Genomic DNA, 19,168 nt, shown 5'->3' on the forward strand with positions numbered 1-19,168 from the left:
GTTGTTTCATGTCTTTCCAGCAAGAAACATTCTGATAACAATTTTTTTGCTAATGATTTGTTAGCAAGATTAGACATCTGTTAAATATGTTAAGAGGCCAGAGGCCAAACACATAATTTTCTTTGAAAACCGCAAAGAACACTTGCCAGTGTATATTAAAACTTCTTGTTCAACCTTCTCTCATTTTTAGAGCAACCTTCAATCATTTTAAAATATTTGATTTAGTATTACAATTCAGGGTTATATTTCTTTGCACAGTAATATATGGAGGACAAACTTGCAGAGCTCAAAGTTAGGAAAACAACCTTTTCAGTGGTAAACTGTGCAAATTGATTTTTAAAGATAAACTGAATTGCTGATGCAATCTTACTGTCTTTTACAGATGAGTCTTGCATTACATATATGTAAATGTCTAAAGCATCAAAGAGGGATAGAGTTTAGATACAGTTGATCTATTGATTTCATTTTTGGATAAAGGGACAAATAATATCTGAGTCTTGAATATCAGTGTGTTGCTGTTTTTCTGTTTTCTATGGAACAGCAGAAAAAGAGCAAGAATTGGTTAAATGTAGAGAGGTAGAAGTAGGGAGATACAAAACTCTCAGAACATTATGTCGTGGCAGAGGGACAGTACCCTATATATTCACTTCCTAAATATGCACACCCACACCCATCAAAGGCATCAAAGAAAAGTATTTGGTTGGTTCCAAAATATTTTTCTTTATTTTAATTTATATTGGGAAAACAAACAAACAAACAAAGAAGGTCTGTGAGGGGTGGTTTCAAATTGACCCAGGATGAAACAAAAGGAAAACAAACAAACAAACGAACAAACAAAACACATAAGACCTTGTATTAAAGTTGCAGTAAAATGGGGGGGAAAAACAAAAAGTTATTTTAACATGTGTGTCAATGTGACATTGTCACAGTGGGTTGACAAGTGGTGTGTAGTGCAAACGAAGTTGTTTTCAATTCATTTAAATAGATAAATACCATATTGTAATCTTTCTGTTTTTTTAGGTGTGAATATTAATAATTTATCATGTTTATGCAAGTGTCTCTGGTATTTCTTAGATGAATATATATCATTTTAATTGCTTGTCAATGTTTAGCAAATAGTACAGAAATTTTATTTTCTGATAACTAATTCACAGTTTATCCTCTATATGTTACCATGTATTTGGAAAATTTTCTGTAATTGGATGCATAAAATATGTTTCTTAGTATTTATAAACACCCCAACATAGACTTGCAGTTGTAAATTGCAATCTGTTCATAGAGTTTCTCCAGAATATGTGCAATTGGCTCAAAGAGACACTAATTTCAAAACAAGCGCTGTAGTTAAATACAGGCGATAGTGTTCTATCTCCAAATACTGAAAGAAGCATTTGCTTCATGTTTGAAGTCCTCCTTTGTTTGTTGAAGAGTCATTTGTGGAATGAATGCCTTATATGACTCCTCTGAAAACTGAACTAAATCTGCACATCAAAATAAGCTTTCCGTCATTATTAATGTCATAACAGAAAGATTCTCTAGATTTTGGACCAAATTCAGAACAGATATTTGAATGGGTAAACAATATTAATTACTTTACTAGCAATTAACAATATTAATTACTTTACATTTTGTCTTTTGCATACAAAATAACCCATTAAAGGAGCCTTAGTTAAGTTACCTAGTCAAAACTTAGAAGATGAAATAACTGAGGATTCCTGTGCAAACATAAATCAGTCTCTCAGTGCATTTGCATTGTGTGATCACAGTCTTCTTTTTCATTCTGTAGAACTGGGGATCTTTTAATATATCTAGTGGGTAGTAATTGCAAATGCTCGTTATTTTGTCCTGTTAACGATCAGGGAACAGTTCTAGGTCTGACTGCAAACTGTTCAAACCTTTCTCTAAAAATACATTCTTCTCTATATTTTCCCGTTTTGCTCATCAGTATGGTAAATAAAGGACTTCCAAGTCCTTTTTCTCCGTGAGAGGAAGAGCATGCTTTAATCTCTAACTTACAGAAGGGAAGGTGAGATAAGGTTGCAGAGCCTCATTTTAAAGCTGTAAGAATTCGTTTTGCTAGGAAAAGAGAGCAAAAGAGAAGTGTAATTTCCTACGTGTTCAAGAAGGACTTAACTGCCTCAAATTCCTTTGAGTTTTTTCCTCTTCTATTTTCCCTTCATGTTTCCATTTTGATTCTTCCTTGTCTTCCTCTTTGCCCCACTTCCCTCTTCACTCCTGAATGCCCATGTGGTTCCAATTAATCCCGTCTAGGTTACTTGCTTTATCCCATAGCTCTTTGGGGCTCCTTACCCATCTCAGAATTTCTCCATTTACTGAAATATTCTTCATGCCTGTTCACCTAGTGACGTCCAGTTTTCCTTTACAGTGCTCCATCCCTGTCTTGTAGCTTCTTGCCACATCTGCTGTGTTCTGTGATATTCTACAAGGCTTTGCTGTTTCCTCTCTCCATTGTTTTTTCCCTTTCTTCATTCTTCTATTTCACTTCACTGTCACTCTTTCAGTGGGACTTAGTACTCCTCTCAACAATTTATTTGTAACCTGTCCATGTCAGCAACAAGTTTGCCTTTCATCTTCATTGCTAGTCTGGACTCACTGGACTCCTAGCCACAGATTAATCTCACCCTGCCACTGGTTTCACTTCTGTGCAATAAATTAGATCACTCCATCCTTTACCTGGCTGTCCCATTTTATCAACTGTTAGTCAGTCTTGCTGAAGTTCTCTGTCTCTGACGTGGAATGTGACTGGTCACCCTCACGCAGCAGGCATGTGTGGTGTGGTCTCCATCAGTGATTGAAGATAACATATGTAATGACTGAGACAACAGTGACTAACAGTTGAATTAACCAGCAAGATGCCATATGAAAGGACATCTTGGTATCAAAGCCAAGACCTTTGGCTTGGTTGGGAAGTTGGAAAGCTGAATTTTGCAGAAGTGCTAAAATTTAACTTGAGATTTCACAGATTTCTCCCACTTTAACAGAGAGAATTTTTAAGAATTTTACTAAATTGTGACTTAATAAACAAAAACTGATTTTTATACAAGAATAAGGTCTAATTTGAAAGTGATGTCTTCTTGTAAAATAACCAGGGAAATACACTTAAAAATAAACATAAATGATTCCCAACCTTGAATTCTGTTTCAGCTAACACAATGGAACACAAACCCCAGCATATCCAAGCTTTTTTCTAATCTATAAACTATTAATTTTGGCACAGTTGAAACCTAGCAAAACTAAATTATAGAATCATAAAATCATTAGGGTCGGAAAAGACTTCCAAGATCATCTGGTCCAAACCCTACTACCAATGTCACCCACCCGATGTCAAACCATGTCCCTAAACACCATGTCTAACCTCTTCCTATACTTCTTTTAAGTCCTCTCCAAAGTATGTATATCACATTTTTTGTTTGTTTGTTTAAACAATAAGCCTGCTTAGATGGGTGACAAGAACTGTCTTAAAATGTATATTTATCTTAACCAGGCCTAACTACCTTTATTTAGTGGTAGTAGGAGTATTCCGGTAGCTCTGATGCTATTCTGTATACTTGAATCTATGCAAAATTTGTATTTTTCTTTCAAGCACTTATTGTGAAAGCCTATTCTGACCATATAAAGCCTATATGACTTTTTAAAAAGGCTGTAGAAATTAATAACTTCTGTACCTGTTAATGCTAAAGTTGCAGGGTTTTCTGTTTACATTTAGGAATAGCAGCAAAGTACACAAAATGCTATAAAGAAATGTTTGCCCAGTCTTGAAATAAGCAGGGTTTTTGATGTTTTGTTTGTTTGACAAACAGGTACATACAAAGTTCCACTGCAGGCAAGCCCATGCTCCAGGCACTGACACTTCTTGCTTGGCATTTTCCTATGATGGTACTGCCCTTGCCAGTCGGGGAGGTAAGTGACTCAAAGAACCCTTTGATGTGTTTAATGTAAGACAGTCTTAATGTGGTTCGGTAAAAAACACCAAACATTTAAATCATACCATTTCTAAATGTAATTTATTTATGATTGAGGTAAGATAGTAAAATCAGATATAAACCTGAAGTGTTTCACAGTCTACATCTTTTGTTTTGATACACCGTGACATAATGTGTTCCTGAAAGTGCATTTCACAGCAGTTAAAGAATTTTTTAAGAGAACTTTGTTGTTTATGTCATATATTTCCTGATCTGTCTTGTTGCCTAGCATTGACAATTCACCAAAAGTGAAGTTATTAGCTTAATTAAGAATTAAGACAAATTTTATTATATAGTTCTTTCTGGTAAGATTACGGCCTCTCAGTAAGAGTGTATCTGTTGTAGAGTTATTAATTTCTCAAGCAGCTTTCTAATGCAGTGTACTTGCTCTAATTGAAATTTTTTTGTAGTTAAAATTATAAGTATCAAGCGTTGATGAGTGGAGATAAAAGGCCAATTTGTACTTGAATGGAAAGAAGCCAAAAAAAGTTTTTTGAACTTCAGGTAAAACTTTTTTTTTTATAAAAGTCTCTTAATAGAACAGAACAAGCCTTGAGAAGGCAAAGACATTTATGAAGACTCATTCACTCCATTATTAGATGTATTAGTTGGGATGGTGTCTGTTTAAGATAGCTTTTCAGGTAGGGATTTGTGTACGCAGCATTTTGCAGGCAGGTGCAAGCATACAGTCCGAGCTGACTGGATGGAAACCAGCTGCAACCAGGAGCTATGTGTAAGCATTAGCATGGCCTCAAGGCCAAATAAACAGGCCTAGGGAGAGGCAGCTTATGTTAATGTAGCCTCAGTATTGTGCCTAACATATGTACATAACATCTGGTCAGTTTGGTATGTAGACAGAATGAGTTTTTTTTATACAAAATGCCATGAGACAGGTATTCACAGATTGTAAACTCTCTGAAAGAGGAGCTGGGATTTCAAGCTGAGGGGAGTAGCTTGCAATTGCTTTGTGTCTTTCCCCTTGCCCTGTCCCTGATGAGCAGAGTGGCACTGGTGGCTTTTACAAGAACATGCAGCTGCTGTTGGATGTTACTTACCTCATTTCTTTGTATGTTTCTATAATTCCAAACATTTATGTTCCCCATATCCCATTTTGCAGAGTGAAATGATGGTAGGCTTGTCTTTAAGAGCCCTAGGCTTACTAGGACATGTTAGTGGTGCTTAGATTGTTTTCTGATTGCTGTTCAGGCTCCTGCTACTCCATAAGTGGTTGAGGCAAAATGTCTCAACCCTGCTGGTCCTTACTGAACTGAATACTTGCTATGTGAGAACCTTCTCCTTCTTGGAAAGTAGGTGAACCATCTGTCTAAATATTCCGAGCTACGTAAAATGCTGCTTCTGCCTGTCAGTGGTGTTGCCACCACAAAATCCACACAAGCGTACTTGAAATGACTTTAAAAAACACTGGTGTGCCTTTTAAATATCCACAGCAAACAAGAATAATATTAAAGTGAGGAATATTCAGTAGAGTTGTTCTGAAACCTCAGTTTATGAAAATTCTCTTATATTTTGCATTTATGAATGGAGATAACAGAAATGACCTTTGCATATTTTAATTGCTTGTGGCAGTTGCTTGCCTGCTCTTCATCTGTCTCCAGATTTTGTGTTATATTAAACCAAATTCAACTTACTTACGCTCTTTCTACCTCACTCTGGTATAAACTGTATAAGAACTTGATAGTTTGCAGAATATAAGACGGTACAGACATTTGGCCCCTTAATGTGGTTACAAGGGCTACAGTTGTCTCGTGGCTTTTTTGTTTGGTTGGTTTTGTTTTATTTTAATTTCTGTATGCTGTGTTGAAGAATAAGGATTCATACCTTATTTTTACTTGTTTGGTTAGTACTCTAATGTGAGTATTGCTTTGGATCTGTACCAGTAAAAGCAGATGTAGATCCAGCATTCATAGATTAACACACCTGCCAAGTGCTGAGGATCAAAGAGAGGATAGCCGTTTGGGGAATGGGGACTTTCATTGAAAGCCTGATGGACTCTCCTGCATCTGATGTAGATTCAGTGTCAGATATGAGAGAGATGAGGCAGGGCTCAGCTGCATGCACAAGGGAAAATGAAAAGTTAAGGAGATGCTTATGAGAGTTCCCAGTCTTATTTTTGTTGGGTATTAGGTAGTAACTTGACAGAAACTTAAGAAAGTGATATTTTGACACACTTGTAACCGTGGAAGTATTTTTTTCTATATACAGTAAAGGTATGGGAATGTTTCCTTTGTTCAGCCATACGATTTGGGGTCCTATTGTAACAGTAATTTTTAACTCCTGGTCTGTAAAGAATCCACTTTTAGAATAATAAGAAACAATGATTTCATTAATTCCATGAACCTCATGATAGTTATTTGTCTGTTGGTTTGTCAGTAAACTTACGTGGAAAAATCAGTTTATATAAGAGATCCAGGTTGGTGTGGCTCGGGTGATGGTGAGAGCTATTCCAAGCATAAGTGCAGGATTCCTTCTCCCAAATCCTTTGGCTCAGGGTGAGTGTGATACTGACCTGTGGTGCCTCGGAGGGCTGTTCTTGAACCGTTGCAGCTCCTTGTGCTGAACCACAGCAGAATGCAGAAGTGCATACCTTGCTCTGTAAGGTGCCTCATGATGCCTGTAGTATCAGCCTTCATAGAAAGGTTCTGAGTTTATAATCATGATGTATTCTGATACTTCCTCACAGTAAGTCGTGTTGTACTATGTCTTTCCTTTGCTCTATTTTGCTTTTAAAAATCTCATTTCCTTTGTTTCGTTGCTTTCCCCAGTGATCTTTGTCCTTGAGCTTTGCTTTCAACACAGGACTCCCTCTTAAAATAGGAGCTTCTTGAAGGGTATTGCTGACTTTAGAATTTTTGAACCTCTGACAGTGCTTTACTTTGGCAGTGTTTTTACTTCTTTGGGGTGCATTTGCATCCATTTAATTGTCTTCCTGGTCAGTATCTTCTGAGAAAAACTTAAAAAATAAAGATCTTTGTAGTCTCAGTGCACTGACCTTACTTTGACTAAAAGCCAAGTGCAAAATGCCTATCCTGGCTCACCAGAGATTCTTTCTAGGACCTAGTTGTTTCCTCTTGATAAATCCATTCCTTGATACCATGGACGTAATGGTGTCTGGCCTGTTTATATCAGACTAGATTGGTATCCTTCTAATTAAAATGGCAAGGAATAGAGTTTGAAATGCTATTAAAAATGCTATAACATTTTTAAAGATTGTGCCAAGTCTGCCATCAAGAAAAATACTGAATGACCTAAGAGTGGGTTATTTTGAATACTTTATACTAACTCCACACCTCTAAACTTTATGTATTTTTGTTTAAGGGTAATTACTTTGACCACATGTGAAGTAGCTAAAAATAGGTCAGTACTGCTACAGCTCTCATAAAGAAACTCATTAAGCATTGATGGAAGGTTGCTAATAGAAAAAAATGGTATTGTGGCATATTGATATTGTCTGCTTTCTTAGTAGCAGTGGTTTCAACTCAAAGCAAATTAATTTCAGGCAGAAATACCATTTTTACTGCACAGTAAATTTGAATTTAAAGATGAACTTTGGAAATCTTATATTATTAAAGATGGTAAGGGTTTCACAGCATTGGCCAAGTTATTCTATGAGTATTCCTCCCTTTCCAAGTACTTAATCAACTATTTCTGCACCATTTAAGACGATGCTGATTTGAAATTATCCAAAACTCCTTGAGTCCTTCTGGAGTCTTGTGATTTTTTAAACCAGCAGAATACACTTTCTTCTTAGAAGGAGAGCTGTATCTAAATGTTTCACTGCATCTCTCCTGCTAAAGCCTGGCAGGGCTACAGCTTGAAGATCATGTCAAGGCTCATTCCACTGGGAACAGAACAGCCTTGGCTGCTAGCCTTAGATCTGTCCCTGTGCAAGAGATTTGCAGAGCAGCCAAATGGTATCATTTGCGTACATTTATAAAGTGCTGGTGCTCTAGATATAACATCTAGACAATAAGTGTATTTTTTTTTTTTCTTCAGGGTAGGAGGGGAAAAAGGAGGGCTCACATTACAAGACCAAATGCTTTGAAGTGCTTGGGATGGTGTCTACTATGAAACAATAAGAAAACAGATATTCCCAAAATAGGGAGGCAACATTTTTCATTCTTGTCATTTTTTAGTTTTGCAATGAAAAGAAATATATTGTGTCCTGGGCATCATTTATTTAAGTTGTCCACTTCTTAGAAATATTTTGTAGTTAGGCATTATCCTAGTCTTTAATATAAACATTCGTGATACATGAGGCCACACATTACTGCTTTCCCTATGAAAGGTACTGCTGTCCTTGATTTCTTTTGTTATGGCATGATACATTTGTGTATTTATTTATTTTATTTATTTTATCTATTTTTGCATTTTATTTCCAAGCTTTGCTTTGAGCTCTTAATCTCAAAGGTTGTGAACACACAGAGTACTAGACGATTTAAAAATAAAAAATATTTCCTTGCAAGGTTTGAGTGTTGCAAGGAAGCAGGTCCATGGATTGCTAATCACTTTCCTGCTCACCAGTTAGGTCAGGAATATTTTGTAACTTTTTTTCTGAAATTAGTCTCTGGATGTTTTCAAGGAGAATTGTTTGAAAGTCCTTCTTTTTGCCCTTGAAATCACTGAGGCACTGATGTAGAATACAAAAAGATGTCTAGGTGTCTGCAAGAGGTGCCTCAGGGCTCAAATTCTCATGCAGAAAATATGTATCCCAGGGGGAAGGTTAGCAGAGATGTAGATCTCTCTGAGAATAACTAACTAAACTTTTTTCTCCACCCCACCCCCCCTTTTTTTCCTTTTTCTTTCTTTTTTTTTTTTTCTTTTTTTTTTTTTTTTTCTTCCTGGTACTCACTGTGTTAATATGTCATAACTTTTGGAAAAGGAATAAACAGCCTGACTTTTACTGGCCTACAGAGTCACACCATGTTTATCAAACACAGATGAGAATAGCTATAAATGTCTTGCTGTAACCTCAACTTTGGCTTTTATGGCCAAAGGTGTTGTGGAAGGGTGTGAAAAGGTTTCATTACAGCAAGCATGGATTCATTTGCTTCCCTTCTACCCGTTACCCGAGGACTTCTGGCTGATTCCGGGGCCCATTCTTCATACTGAAGTTGCAATTTGTTTCTGTTTGCATGCCAAAGAAGCAGGAAGGCTTCTTGTGCCTTCTGTCCTTCCTTATCATTTTTCCAGTGCAGGTAGAAACCAGACACATAAAGCTTGTTTAGCTTTTGATCTAGTCCACCTGTGATAACATTATATATATATATATATATATATATATATATATATATATATATATATATATATATTCAGCAAAGTTAAATTTCCTTCTAATAATAAAGCACCAAAACACACAAACAGCATTGAATGGTGTTCGGGGAATCTGATTCCACTGTGGGTAATGGTTCTTAGCAGACGGGATTGCTGCAATAGGGCTGAATCGTTGAGCAGAAGTTTCTGATCTACTGGAGTGCAGCAGGTGGAATTTTTCATCCTTGCATTTTCATAGTCATTTGGGCACAAAAAGCTTCCAAACCATCCCCATTTTGAATTTTTCTACATCATTCTGTTCCCTTTCCTGTATCTGAGTTAGAAGATGAAATTTTCTGCAGATGTCTAAATTCTTGGCTTAAATTCTTTCTTGCTAACCTTTGTTCCTTTTGTTACATAGGGGATGATACTTTAAAGATGTGGGATATAAGGCAATTTAAAAAGCCTCTTCATTCAGCTGAAAGACTGTCCAGCTTCTTTCCAATGTAAGTACTGTTAAGTTATTCCAGCTAGAATAAACAGTGGTAGTTGTGCTGAGCAGGAGGGAGTATACTGGAGATGTTTCTCAATAGGTACAGAATAGTACACAAAGAACTACACATAGGAGACTGTGCAATAAGGTTCTTGGCTATTTTACAGCTTAACATTGCTTTAAAATATCTCCTATTTCATGTGATAATTCTTATCTATCTTTGCTTATTTTATGCCATATTTTAGTCTCATATATCTTATGCCTAATTAGATTAGAAACTTTTAGGAGGAGGCCAGTTCATTGCCTTATGTTTATGTAATGAGATATATCAAGTAAGCCTCATTCCTATTTGGTCTATGATTAATTAAAAGAAAAATCTGGATTGAAAAGTAGACATAACATAAAGGTGTATTGTCTAAATTCAAGTTATGATGTTAGAATTGCTGATTACTGTTATTTGGTACTAAAGTATGATATAGTACCGTATATTGTTAAGTATTGTGATTATATTTTTATAGGTATTATCTATACTTCTGTACCTGTAGCACAGTCCTTTCTAGAACTCTAGAGACACTCTAAAGACAATATACAATTTCAAAATAAGATCTTAGAAAGAAAGGTTAGGGACAGATCAAATTTGAAGTCACAAGCACTCACTCTGTTTTGTAGCATATAGGAAGAGTAAACACACAAACATTTTTGGCAACTATATAAACGCAACTGCCGTGCAGCACTGAAGAACGTATCATCAGCAAAAACAGATTTCAAGATCGATTTATTTCTTATGAATGATTGTAACCAGATTTAAAATGATTATTTTTTGTTTCCTATGTGAAAAGTTCACATGAATTTGGAGAGGAAGAGAAATTTTGTTGGGAGGAGGATTTTTATATTTTTATTGTTTTTGCCAGTTTTTTGTATTCTGTGCACAGCTGTAATTGTAAATGTGAACTGTCTGATAACTGTAGTAATAGATGACAGCAGATAAAAGTTGTTTTTAAACTTTGTGTTGAAAGGATTAACAACTAGAAAAGATTATTTGTAAGGATTGTAATCTATAAATTAAATATACATTAATTACTGGTTTGCCCAATATAATTTTTTTGTTTTGTTTTGTTTTGTTTTGTTTTGTTTTGTTTTCCAACAGGACTGATTGCTGTTTTAGCCCAGATGATAAAATACTTGTCACAGGTACCTCTGTTAAGAAAGGTGGTGGCAGTGGGAAGCTGTTCTTCTTTGATCGGGAAACATTTCAGAAGTTGTACGAGATAGAAGTTACAGATGCGGTATTTATTTTAGTTTTCTTCTATCCACTATTCCAAATATGAATAAAATCATATTCATATGCTTTTTTTTTTTTTTTTTTTTTTTACCTTAGACACAGTGACTTTCTACTACTATTCTAATTGTTTTTTTCCTCCATTTTTAAGAGAAGTATGACTACAGGTAGAGTGCTATTTTTGCACTTAAATAATTAAATAGAAACTTAACACATGGTCTTTAAACACTAAGAGACCTCTGGTTTGGTGTTACTAGTGTATTGCTAAATGATTGTGTTGCACCATTCCGGAGCTGGGAAGTGAGGCACAAATCTTAAAATTCTGACATATACATTTATGCTGTTCATTCCCCCAGTTCTCATGATGAAGTACAATTTTGTGATGACAAGTAATGCTGTTTGTCCCTGAAACTAAACTTATGGCTGCTATGGTATGCATTTCAGTAAGCAGAAGTATTTCCTTGTACAGAAGGAAAAAGTTTAATGTCATAGTTGAAAAAGTTCCTTCCTTGCAGTGTAAATAAATAAACGTACAGATTATAACATTCAGTAGTGGTAGACACTCAAGCAGCATTGCAGTTGCTTAACTATGAGACATTCCCATTAGTTATTAGAGTCTGGCAACTAGTCAAATCTTTATCATGTTGTAGTGTTGCAGTATATTGTTCTATCCTGCACTTTTCTTAACTCAGTAGTCCTTCTTAGCACAACACACCAAAGATCCTTGTGCTTTGAACTCATTTAGACAGAATTTACATTTATATATACTTTTCTTATCAAGTCTAATTTTCTCTTCTAAATTTGCTCCTAAAGTAAATTCTACTTATGGATGAATTTTTTATATCCATCATTTCTGCGATAGCAGTCTTGCAAATCAAACAATGAAGAACTCATGGTAAAGCAGAAAGCATGTGGTTTTCTGGAGAAGGCATATTTCTATTTTAAACAGATATATTCTATATGTAGGTTTCATACTACACTGCAATTTTTATTCAGTACTAGAGAATTTCTCCAAAGATAACATTAACTGGATTTTAAATTTTCCTCCTGTGGAACATACCAGTCCTCAACTTGTACACGTTTCTGATGGAAGATTCTGATTTGTTTTGATTGTGTATTTGTTTTGATTGATTGTTTCAGCTGTGGGTTTTGATTTTGTTGTTGTTTGTTTGTTTGTTTGTTTTCTGATACAAGTATCATAAGCAAGTGTTTATAACTGTTTTCTGGGGGAAGAAATAAGTGAATGAGTCAGTATTCCCACTGAAACTCCTTGACAGATCAAAGAAAACAAACTACACAAGATAAAGTGAGGGAGGCAGATTTTTGTGGCAGCTCTTCTATTCTAGTGCAGTGCACAAGAAACAAAATAACCTAAGGAGCTCCATTCCCAATGAATATGGAGGCCTTATAGCTAAGCACCATGACAGTGTCTTCATTTGGTGGTGGTGAAGTTGGTAATAGTGTACAGAAAGGTTACATCAAGGTTTAAGATTTGCTTTGGAATAGAAGGTCTGTTAACTTGCTGGGGTGGATAATGCATTGGGAGAGTCCAGAAGATACTGCTACTGTTTTTTCTGAGAAGTGTGAGATAAAGTTCTCTTGCTTCAAAATGTGGAAGAGACACAGAGCTGAGAACCAGCAGTAGAAAATTGTTGGAAAAGCAAAATTATGGGCCCATGAGTAACTTCATCAGGGGCCACTTGCATAGTAAAAATTTAAGTATGTATAGAAATCTCAGCAGGTTCATAATTGTACTGTAAATTTATATATATTTATATATATATAAAATATATATGATATATAATATATGATATAATATATATACTGTATACTATAATATATTATTATATATTATATGAATAATATATATAAATAATATATAGGTGTTTGATAATAATATAGTACCTTTTAAGACTGTATTAAATTATTTTTGCCTATGGAGTTTTAGTGCTGCTGTTTTTCTTCATTTGTAGTTATAAGATTTAAGACTGACATTTTCCTGCTTTGAATATAATAGATCAAATGAAAATAATGGAAATAGATGAAGAATTGATACCTATAAATGCTGATGTTACAGCATAGTTTTCAGTGAGCTCACATTAATAATACCTGCCTAAATTAATAATCACTGCCTAGCTTCTAACTTCAACACATCTAAGAAAAACACAGTTAAATAAATCAACCTAAATCTAAAAGAAGAAAAATTACTATAAGTGGTGTTTTAAAATCAAATGGTTCTTCAAGATCTTTCTATTGTTTGTATCTCTGACTTTTTCTTTAGTTTTCTTTTTGTTTCAAATGGCAGTGTTAGATGAATTGTAAATGAAAAAAACATACTAAAAACAAATGATGTTTAAAGAGGTAGGCTTTTTTGTTTTATAAGCCATATGTGCTACTTGTTGGAAAGATTGTTAGCCTATGAACCGATAGATCTTGTGTCTAGTTCATCAAAGCACTTTTTTCAGCAGTGCAGTAATTAATTACTTGATTTCTGTTTACCTCCTTCTTGGTTTCCATTTTTTCCTTATACTCCTTCAAAGATACAGATAGAACAGTTAGTAAAATTAGAGATAAATACATACTGTTGTCTAAGACTTCATCTTCTGTAAGTAAACAAAAGTCCTACACCTTTATCTTTTGTGTGTTATCTAGTGCTTAAATATGTAATTGCAATGTTGTTTTTTTAGACATTATGTATAATATGATAGTAAAAGTGTAGCAAAAGAGTACAAGTACACTAGTATATCTCTCTAAAAAGAGCTAGGGCTGCTCTTGTTCCTCATAAAAATAATTTTCATTGATTTCACATGGAATTAGTCCAAATGGCTGAAGAAAAAGGACATCATTAGTCATTTTTTTTAGTATGAAATTAAAATAATAGGACTTCTTGTGAGCAATTTTATACCAGCTTAGTGACAGAACATATATAATCAGAATAACAAAAAGTGTACTGTGAAGAGAAAACAAACTATCAACATTTAACTTTTTTTGTTTTGTTTTGTTTCACAAGTTTTTTTGTTTTTTGTTTTTTTTTTTAAGGAATTTTTAGTAAGCTTAGAAAATTGAAAAATAGCGAACAGCAGTAAATAGCCAGTTCAATTGGCCTGTGAATGAACCTGGGGAGTAATGGGTGAATATTTAATGGGCAAGTTTGACCAAAGCTGTGTCTGACATTCCTTTCCATCATGCTTCACAAATCTTTTTTCACCTTTTCTTTCAAGTTTTCATGGGAAAACCCATTACTGCGTCAGAGCTGCTGGAGTGAAACCTTGTGATTTTACTAATAGACTAACTGCCTGATTAGTCTCTGCTGTTGTGGCTGGATATAGAATATTAATTTGTTTTCCATTTCATGTTAGGGTTGGGGAATTTTTTTGGTCACAGTCTGCGACTAGTCGTTTTTGTCACGCTCTTCAATGGCATCCCACCAGTAGCCCATGTAGGCACTGAGACTTCTCCAGAACTTAAGCGTCTCAGATAAATAGCAATAATTTTTGAAGAAAAGCTGAAAACTGATTGTTACATGTCGAAAATTTAGGTTGGATCTTAGGAAGAACTTCTTTACCGAAAGGGTTGTTAGACATTGGAACAGGCTGCCTAGGGAAGTGGTGGAGTCACCATCCCTGGAAGCCTTTAAAAGACGTTTAGATGTAGAGCTTAGGGATATGGTTTAGTGGGGACTGCTAGCGTTAGGTCAGAGGTTGGACTCGATGATCTTGAGGTCTCTTCCAACCTAGAAATTCTGTGATTCTGTGAAAATGGTGCAGACCGTGGCTTCTTTCTGGCTAGTAGCAGTGTGCCTGCGGAACAGGTGAGGAGAGCACAGTGGGCAGAAGAGAGCAGAAGTGTTGCTTTTCCAACTATCTTCTTCTGACTCCTGTGATCTGTGACTTGGAGATATCTTGATGCAGACATAGGTATTTTAAAATTAAGAGCACTCAGTGGATTTTTCTTCCATGAGTTTATCAGGGAATGAAGCAACCATGTTGCAGGACGATGGCAGGGTCGTTTACTTGCTGCAGATTAAATCAAAACTGTGGGGTCAGAACTGCCTTTCCCACTCTTACAAGTTTGCTGATGTTTTCTGTCGAGTGCTTCAGCCTTACTCTGGTATGTTTACAAGAGTGATTGGGTATAATAAAACTTTGTATTGTAAACATGGTTGTATATGCTGAAATACATAGAATTCTTCTCTTAACAAAAATGAAGCTTTGAAAAACAGGTCTTCATCCTGCTATGCACATGCATCTTTTTGGTATTTTTTTTTGTCACTGTTTCTGATATTTTGTCATAACAGTCTTGGATCTTTTGCCCTCACCTCAAATATCCGCAGGAAAATGCTTAAATTAAACATTTTGTAGGTTTATATTAAACAAGGTCCAGCAGTGGAACTGCAGAGGGACCTGGACAGGTTGGATTTATGGGCAGAGGCCAGTGGGATGAGGTTCACATGACTAAGTGCTGGGTCCTGCACTTTGGCCAAAACAACCCCATGCAGTGCTACAGGCTTGGGGCAGAGTGGCTGGTAAGCTGTGCAAAGGAAAAGGCTCTGGGGGTGTTGATTGATGCTCACCTGAAAATGAGCCAGCAGTGTGCCCAGGTGGCCAAGAAGGCCAACGGCATCCTGGCTTGTGTCAGGAATAGGGCACCCAACAGGATCAGGGAGGTGATCGTTCCCCTGTACTCTGTTCTGGTGAGGCCGTACCTCAAGTACTGTGTTCAGTTTTGGGCCCCTCACTACAAGAAAGCCATCAAGGCCCTTGAATACGTCAAGAGAAGGGCTACGAAGCTGGTGAAGGGCCTGGAACACAAGCCCTGTGAGGAGCGGCTGAGGGACCTGGGTTTGTTTAGTCTGGAGAAGAGAAGGCTCAGGGGAAACCTCATTGCTCTCTCCAGCTCCCTGAAAGGAAGGTGTGGGGAGCTGGGGGTCGGCCTCTTCTCACAGGTAACTAGTGATAGCATGAGGGAATGGCCTCAAGCTGTGACAGGAGAGGTTCAGGTTGGAAATGAGGAGACATTTCCTCTCAGAAAGAGCAGTCAGGCACTGGGATGGGTTGCCCAGGGAGGTGGTGGTGTCACCATCCCTGGGGGCGTTTAAGGAAAGGTTGGACATGGTGCTTAGGGATGTGGTTTAGTGGGTGACAGTGGTATTAGGGGGATGGTTAGCCCAGATGATCCTGGAGTTTTTTTCATACCTTAATGATTCTATAAGGTTTCATATTTCAGGATGTATGTAATGGACTCTCTTTTTGTAATGGAAGGAAGGTTTCATCATTAGGCACCAGTCAAGGAGGATTTAATCGTAATTCTTGGGTTGATTATGCAACTATGAGATCTTCATGGGAACCAGTTATAAATACCTAGTGTATGGGAAATAGAGTTGGGTACACAACATTTTCTGCAATGTTAAATTAATTTTAAATAGCTGTGAACAGCCACTTGAATCACTCTCACATGTCTGTCATTCATTTGTTTGTCTGGTTCAAGCATATCAACCAGTAGCTATCCTTATTAGAAGCAAGATTGATTTTGGCAGCAGTAGAGCAGTCATTTTCCCCATATGGAAAGGAGATAAAGTACACCCCGTTACTGCCAGGCAAGAGTGGGCACTAAAAAAGTATGTTGTACAGTTACAGAAATTGCTATTTTTAAATCAAAATGTGAGTTCTAATTTAAAAAAAAAAAAAAATGAGGTTATGTATATTAAAATATAAGATGTGCAAATTTTTTAAATTTCCCACAGATTTTTATAGATAAGCAACAATCGAAAACCATGTATTTATGGTTGTTTTGAAAAAACAATTTATATTAGGAGATTTCTTCAATGTTTTCTTAGTTTTTCAAATATAAGCAAAAGTTAAAATATTAAGTACTTCTGAAAATCTCTCTAAGGGACATTTCAGGAAGGTCTTTTGAGATGAACTATAAATAAATCTTAATTTTAGCTTAAAGAATGAAAAGGAAAGAAGGAATAAGGAGTATGAAACTTCCAGTACCCTTCAGGCACAGTTGATATAGGATTGCAGTATTTCTTTACTTGACCTCAAATGATATCATTTACTATTTATAAGGTGCAGTAATATGGTAAAGGACTTTTCCACTGTGGTCTGTTTCATGAAGATTTAACGGTCTTGAATATAAGAAAAACGATTTATATTAACTTCTGAAAGAGATCATCATGCAACTTCATTTTGTTTGTTCAAGCCACTTATTTTATTTGAAAGGAAAATCCATATTTTCACAATAGTGTTAAATTTTTGTGCTAACTAGAGCAAACAACAGTTACTGTAGAATGTGAACCATGGAAATGTTTTCTTTTCTAGTGAGGTAACTTGTCAATTTTCATTCTCTGCTTTCATATATGTAAAGTCAATGTAGTCCTTCCATTCTTATATCCTGCAGCAGCACTTAATTTGTTCTAGGAGAGCTGTCACTAGAGGTTTGAGCTGTGTGAGAAAGATAAACTGTGCAGCTTTCCTCACTGTAACAGGGAGGTTGTATGTGAGGGTTGTCTGCCTCTGCAATATACTGTGCTGAAAATGTGGCTGTAATTCTCACAGAGCAGGTGCTTGAAAATATTCTGCCTTGCAATTACAAAAAACTGTTTGCCACCTTCATTTTAAGTCCTTTTCTGTTCATCAAAACAAAACAACAACAACAAAAAAAGATTATTCAGTAGCTCATTTCACTTCTAAGCATGTTTTATAGCTGTAGCATGAAAGGTCCATGATGCAGCATTGCTATCCATATGTTTTACATTGGGATCCTGTTTTAAATTATTGGCCTCTGAAAATGTTTTTAAGTTATTTCTGGTTTCTACATAGAAAATTGTAAATTTTATCCATTTCTGATCCCTTTCCTATTGAATGTTTCCACACATTTTTTAAGTCATGTTTCACAAGGGAAAAACATGAGTGTTGTTTCCTCTACTACTGTATTCTCATGAGTATTTTAAACCTAATGATAGCAGGTCACTACATTCTAGATATTCCCTAACCTCCCACCTTATTTATTATACTTGGCTCTTTTTCTTGGATAAGCACCAGGGGAGTCTCAAATCCGAAGATTTTTGCAATTGGGGTTTAAAGTATATTTTTAAATATAATATTAGAATGTTTTTATTGTGTAAGCAGCCTTTTTTTTGGATCAGAATAAGCGTAGTATCAATATGTGGGTGTTAACCATCTTTTTGCCCAAAAGAAGAAAGGCAGAAGTAAACTGATAGCATTTGTTGTTTAGCTTTGCAGACATTTGGAAATCGCTTAGTTCTAAAACTGTTATTTAATCTTTTTTTTTTTAATTAAAAATACAGCAGTTTTGTAAGAATTATTCACTCTACATTTTTTCCTTTTGTGGGTGCAGCCAGGAGGCAGACCAACATTTCCCAGATCCAGCAGCATGGCAATCCAAATTGTTGGCTTCTGGATCACCACTGTGCTGTAAGACACCAGCAAAAAGAGATTGCAGAGCATGCAGGAGGAATTTGTGTCCTGAGCAGCATTATCTTTCTATGATCCTTACGGCAGAATTTCTGTTTTTCTTGGAGGGGAGCAGACAGCTAATGTAGCTGACTGATGTTTCATGCAGACCTTCTGCAGAGAAATCAAGGTGATTGTAGAAGGAAAGACCAATTTATCTACAAACCCTCCCTTTCTATTCTAACTTCTGTCAGCTGATTTTTACTTGCTATTGGGCATATCAACCATCTTTATTAACAATCCCTGATTATTAGGCAGAAAAAGCAGTATTTCTGTGGGCAAGACTGCATTATCATTGGATAAAAATACAGAGTTTCTCATTAATGTTTTGAATTTTCCCATCAGTTCCAATTGCATAGAATTGGAGAGAAAATATGTTGTACAGTTGGTGACAAATGTGCTGAAACATTTTCTTAAAAAACAAATAAATATATATTCTTTTTTTTTTCCCTAAAAAAATGCTTAAAAAAAATTATTTCTAAAAAAGCCCTTTTAGGCATGTTTCTGAACTTTATAGAATATGAAGCATGGGATGGAGGAAGTGTTTCCTTCTGAAGCTTCCAGATCGTAAAGATGGGCAGGAATAACTTCGCTGCTTTTTAAGTTATAATGTGTACAGGCCTGTGCTGCAGCCTAATCTCATGAGATTTTGTTGCATATAAGTTCT

The 19,168-nt window shown here is 35.8% G+C and overlaps 1 protein-coding gene across 1 annotated transcript in view; it reads left to right on the plus strand.

Annotated features, from left to right (window-relative positions):
• Positions 1-19,168, plus strand: part of WDR70 (WD repeat domain 70) — a 139,976-nt gene that overhangs the window by 97,539 nt on the left and 23,269 nt on the right. The window contains exons 11-13 of the mRNA XM_084305378.1: positions 3,819-3,918; positions 9,673-9,757; positions 10,892-11,030. Of these exons, the coding sequence (XP_084161504.1) occupies positions 3,819-3,918; positions 9,673-9,757; positions 10,892-11,030 (324 nt within the window). The remainder of the gene's footprint in view (positions 1-3,818; positions 3,919-9,672; positions 9,758-10,891; positions 11,031-19,168) is intronic.

The sequence above is a fragment of the Netta rufina genome (assembly GCF_964035555.1).
Source record: "Netta rufina genome assembly, chromosome: Z".
Lineage (NCBI taxonomy): Eukaryota > Metazoa > Chordata > Aves > Anseriformes > Anatidae > Netta > Netta rufina.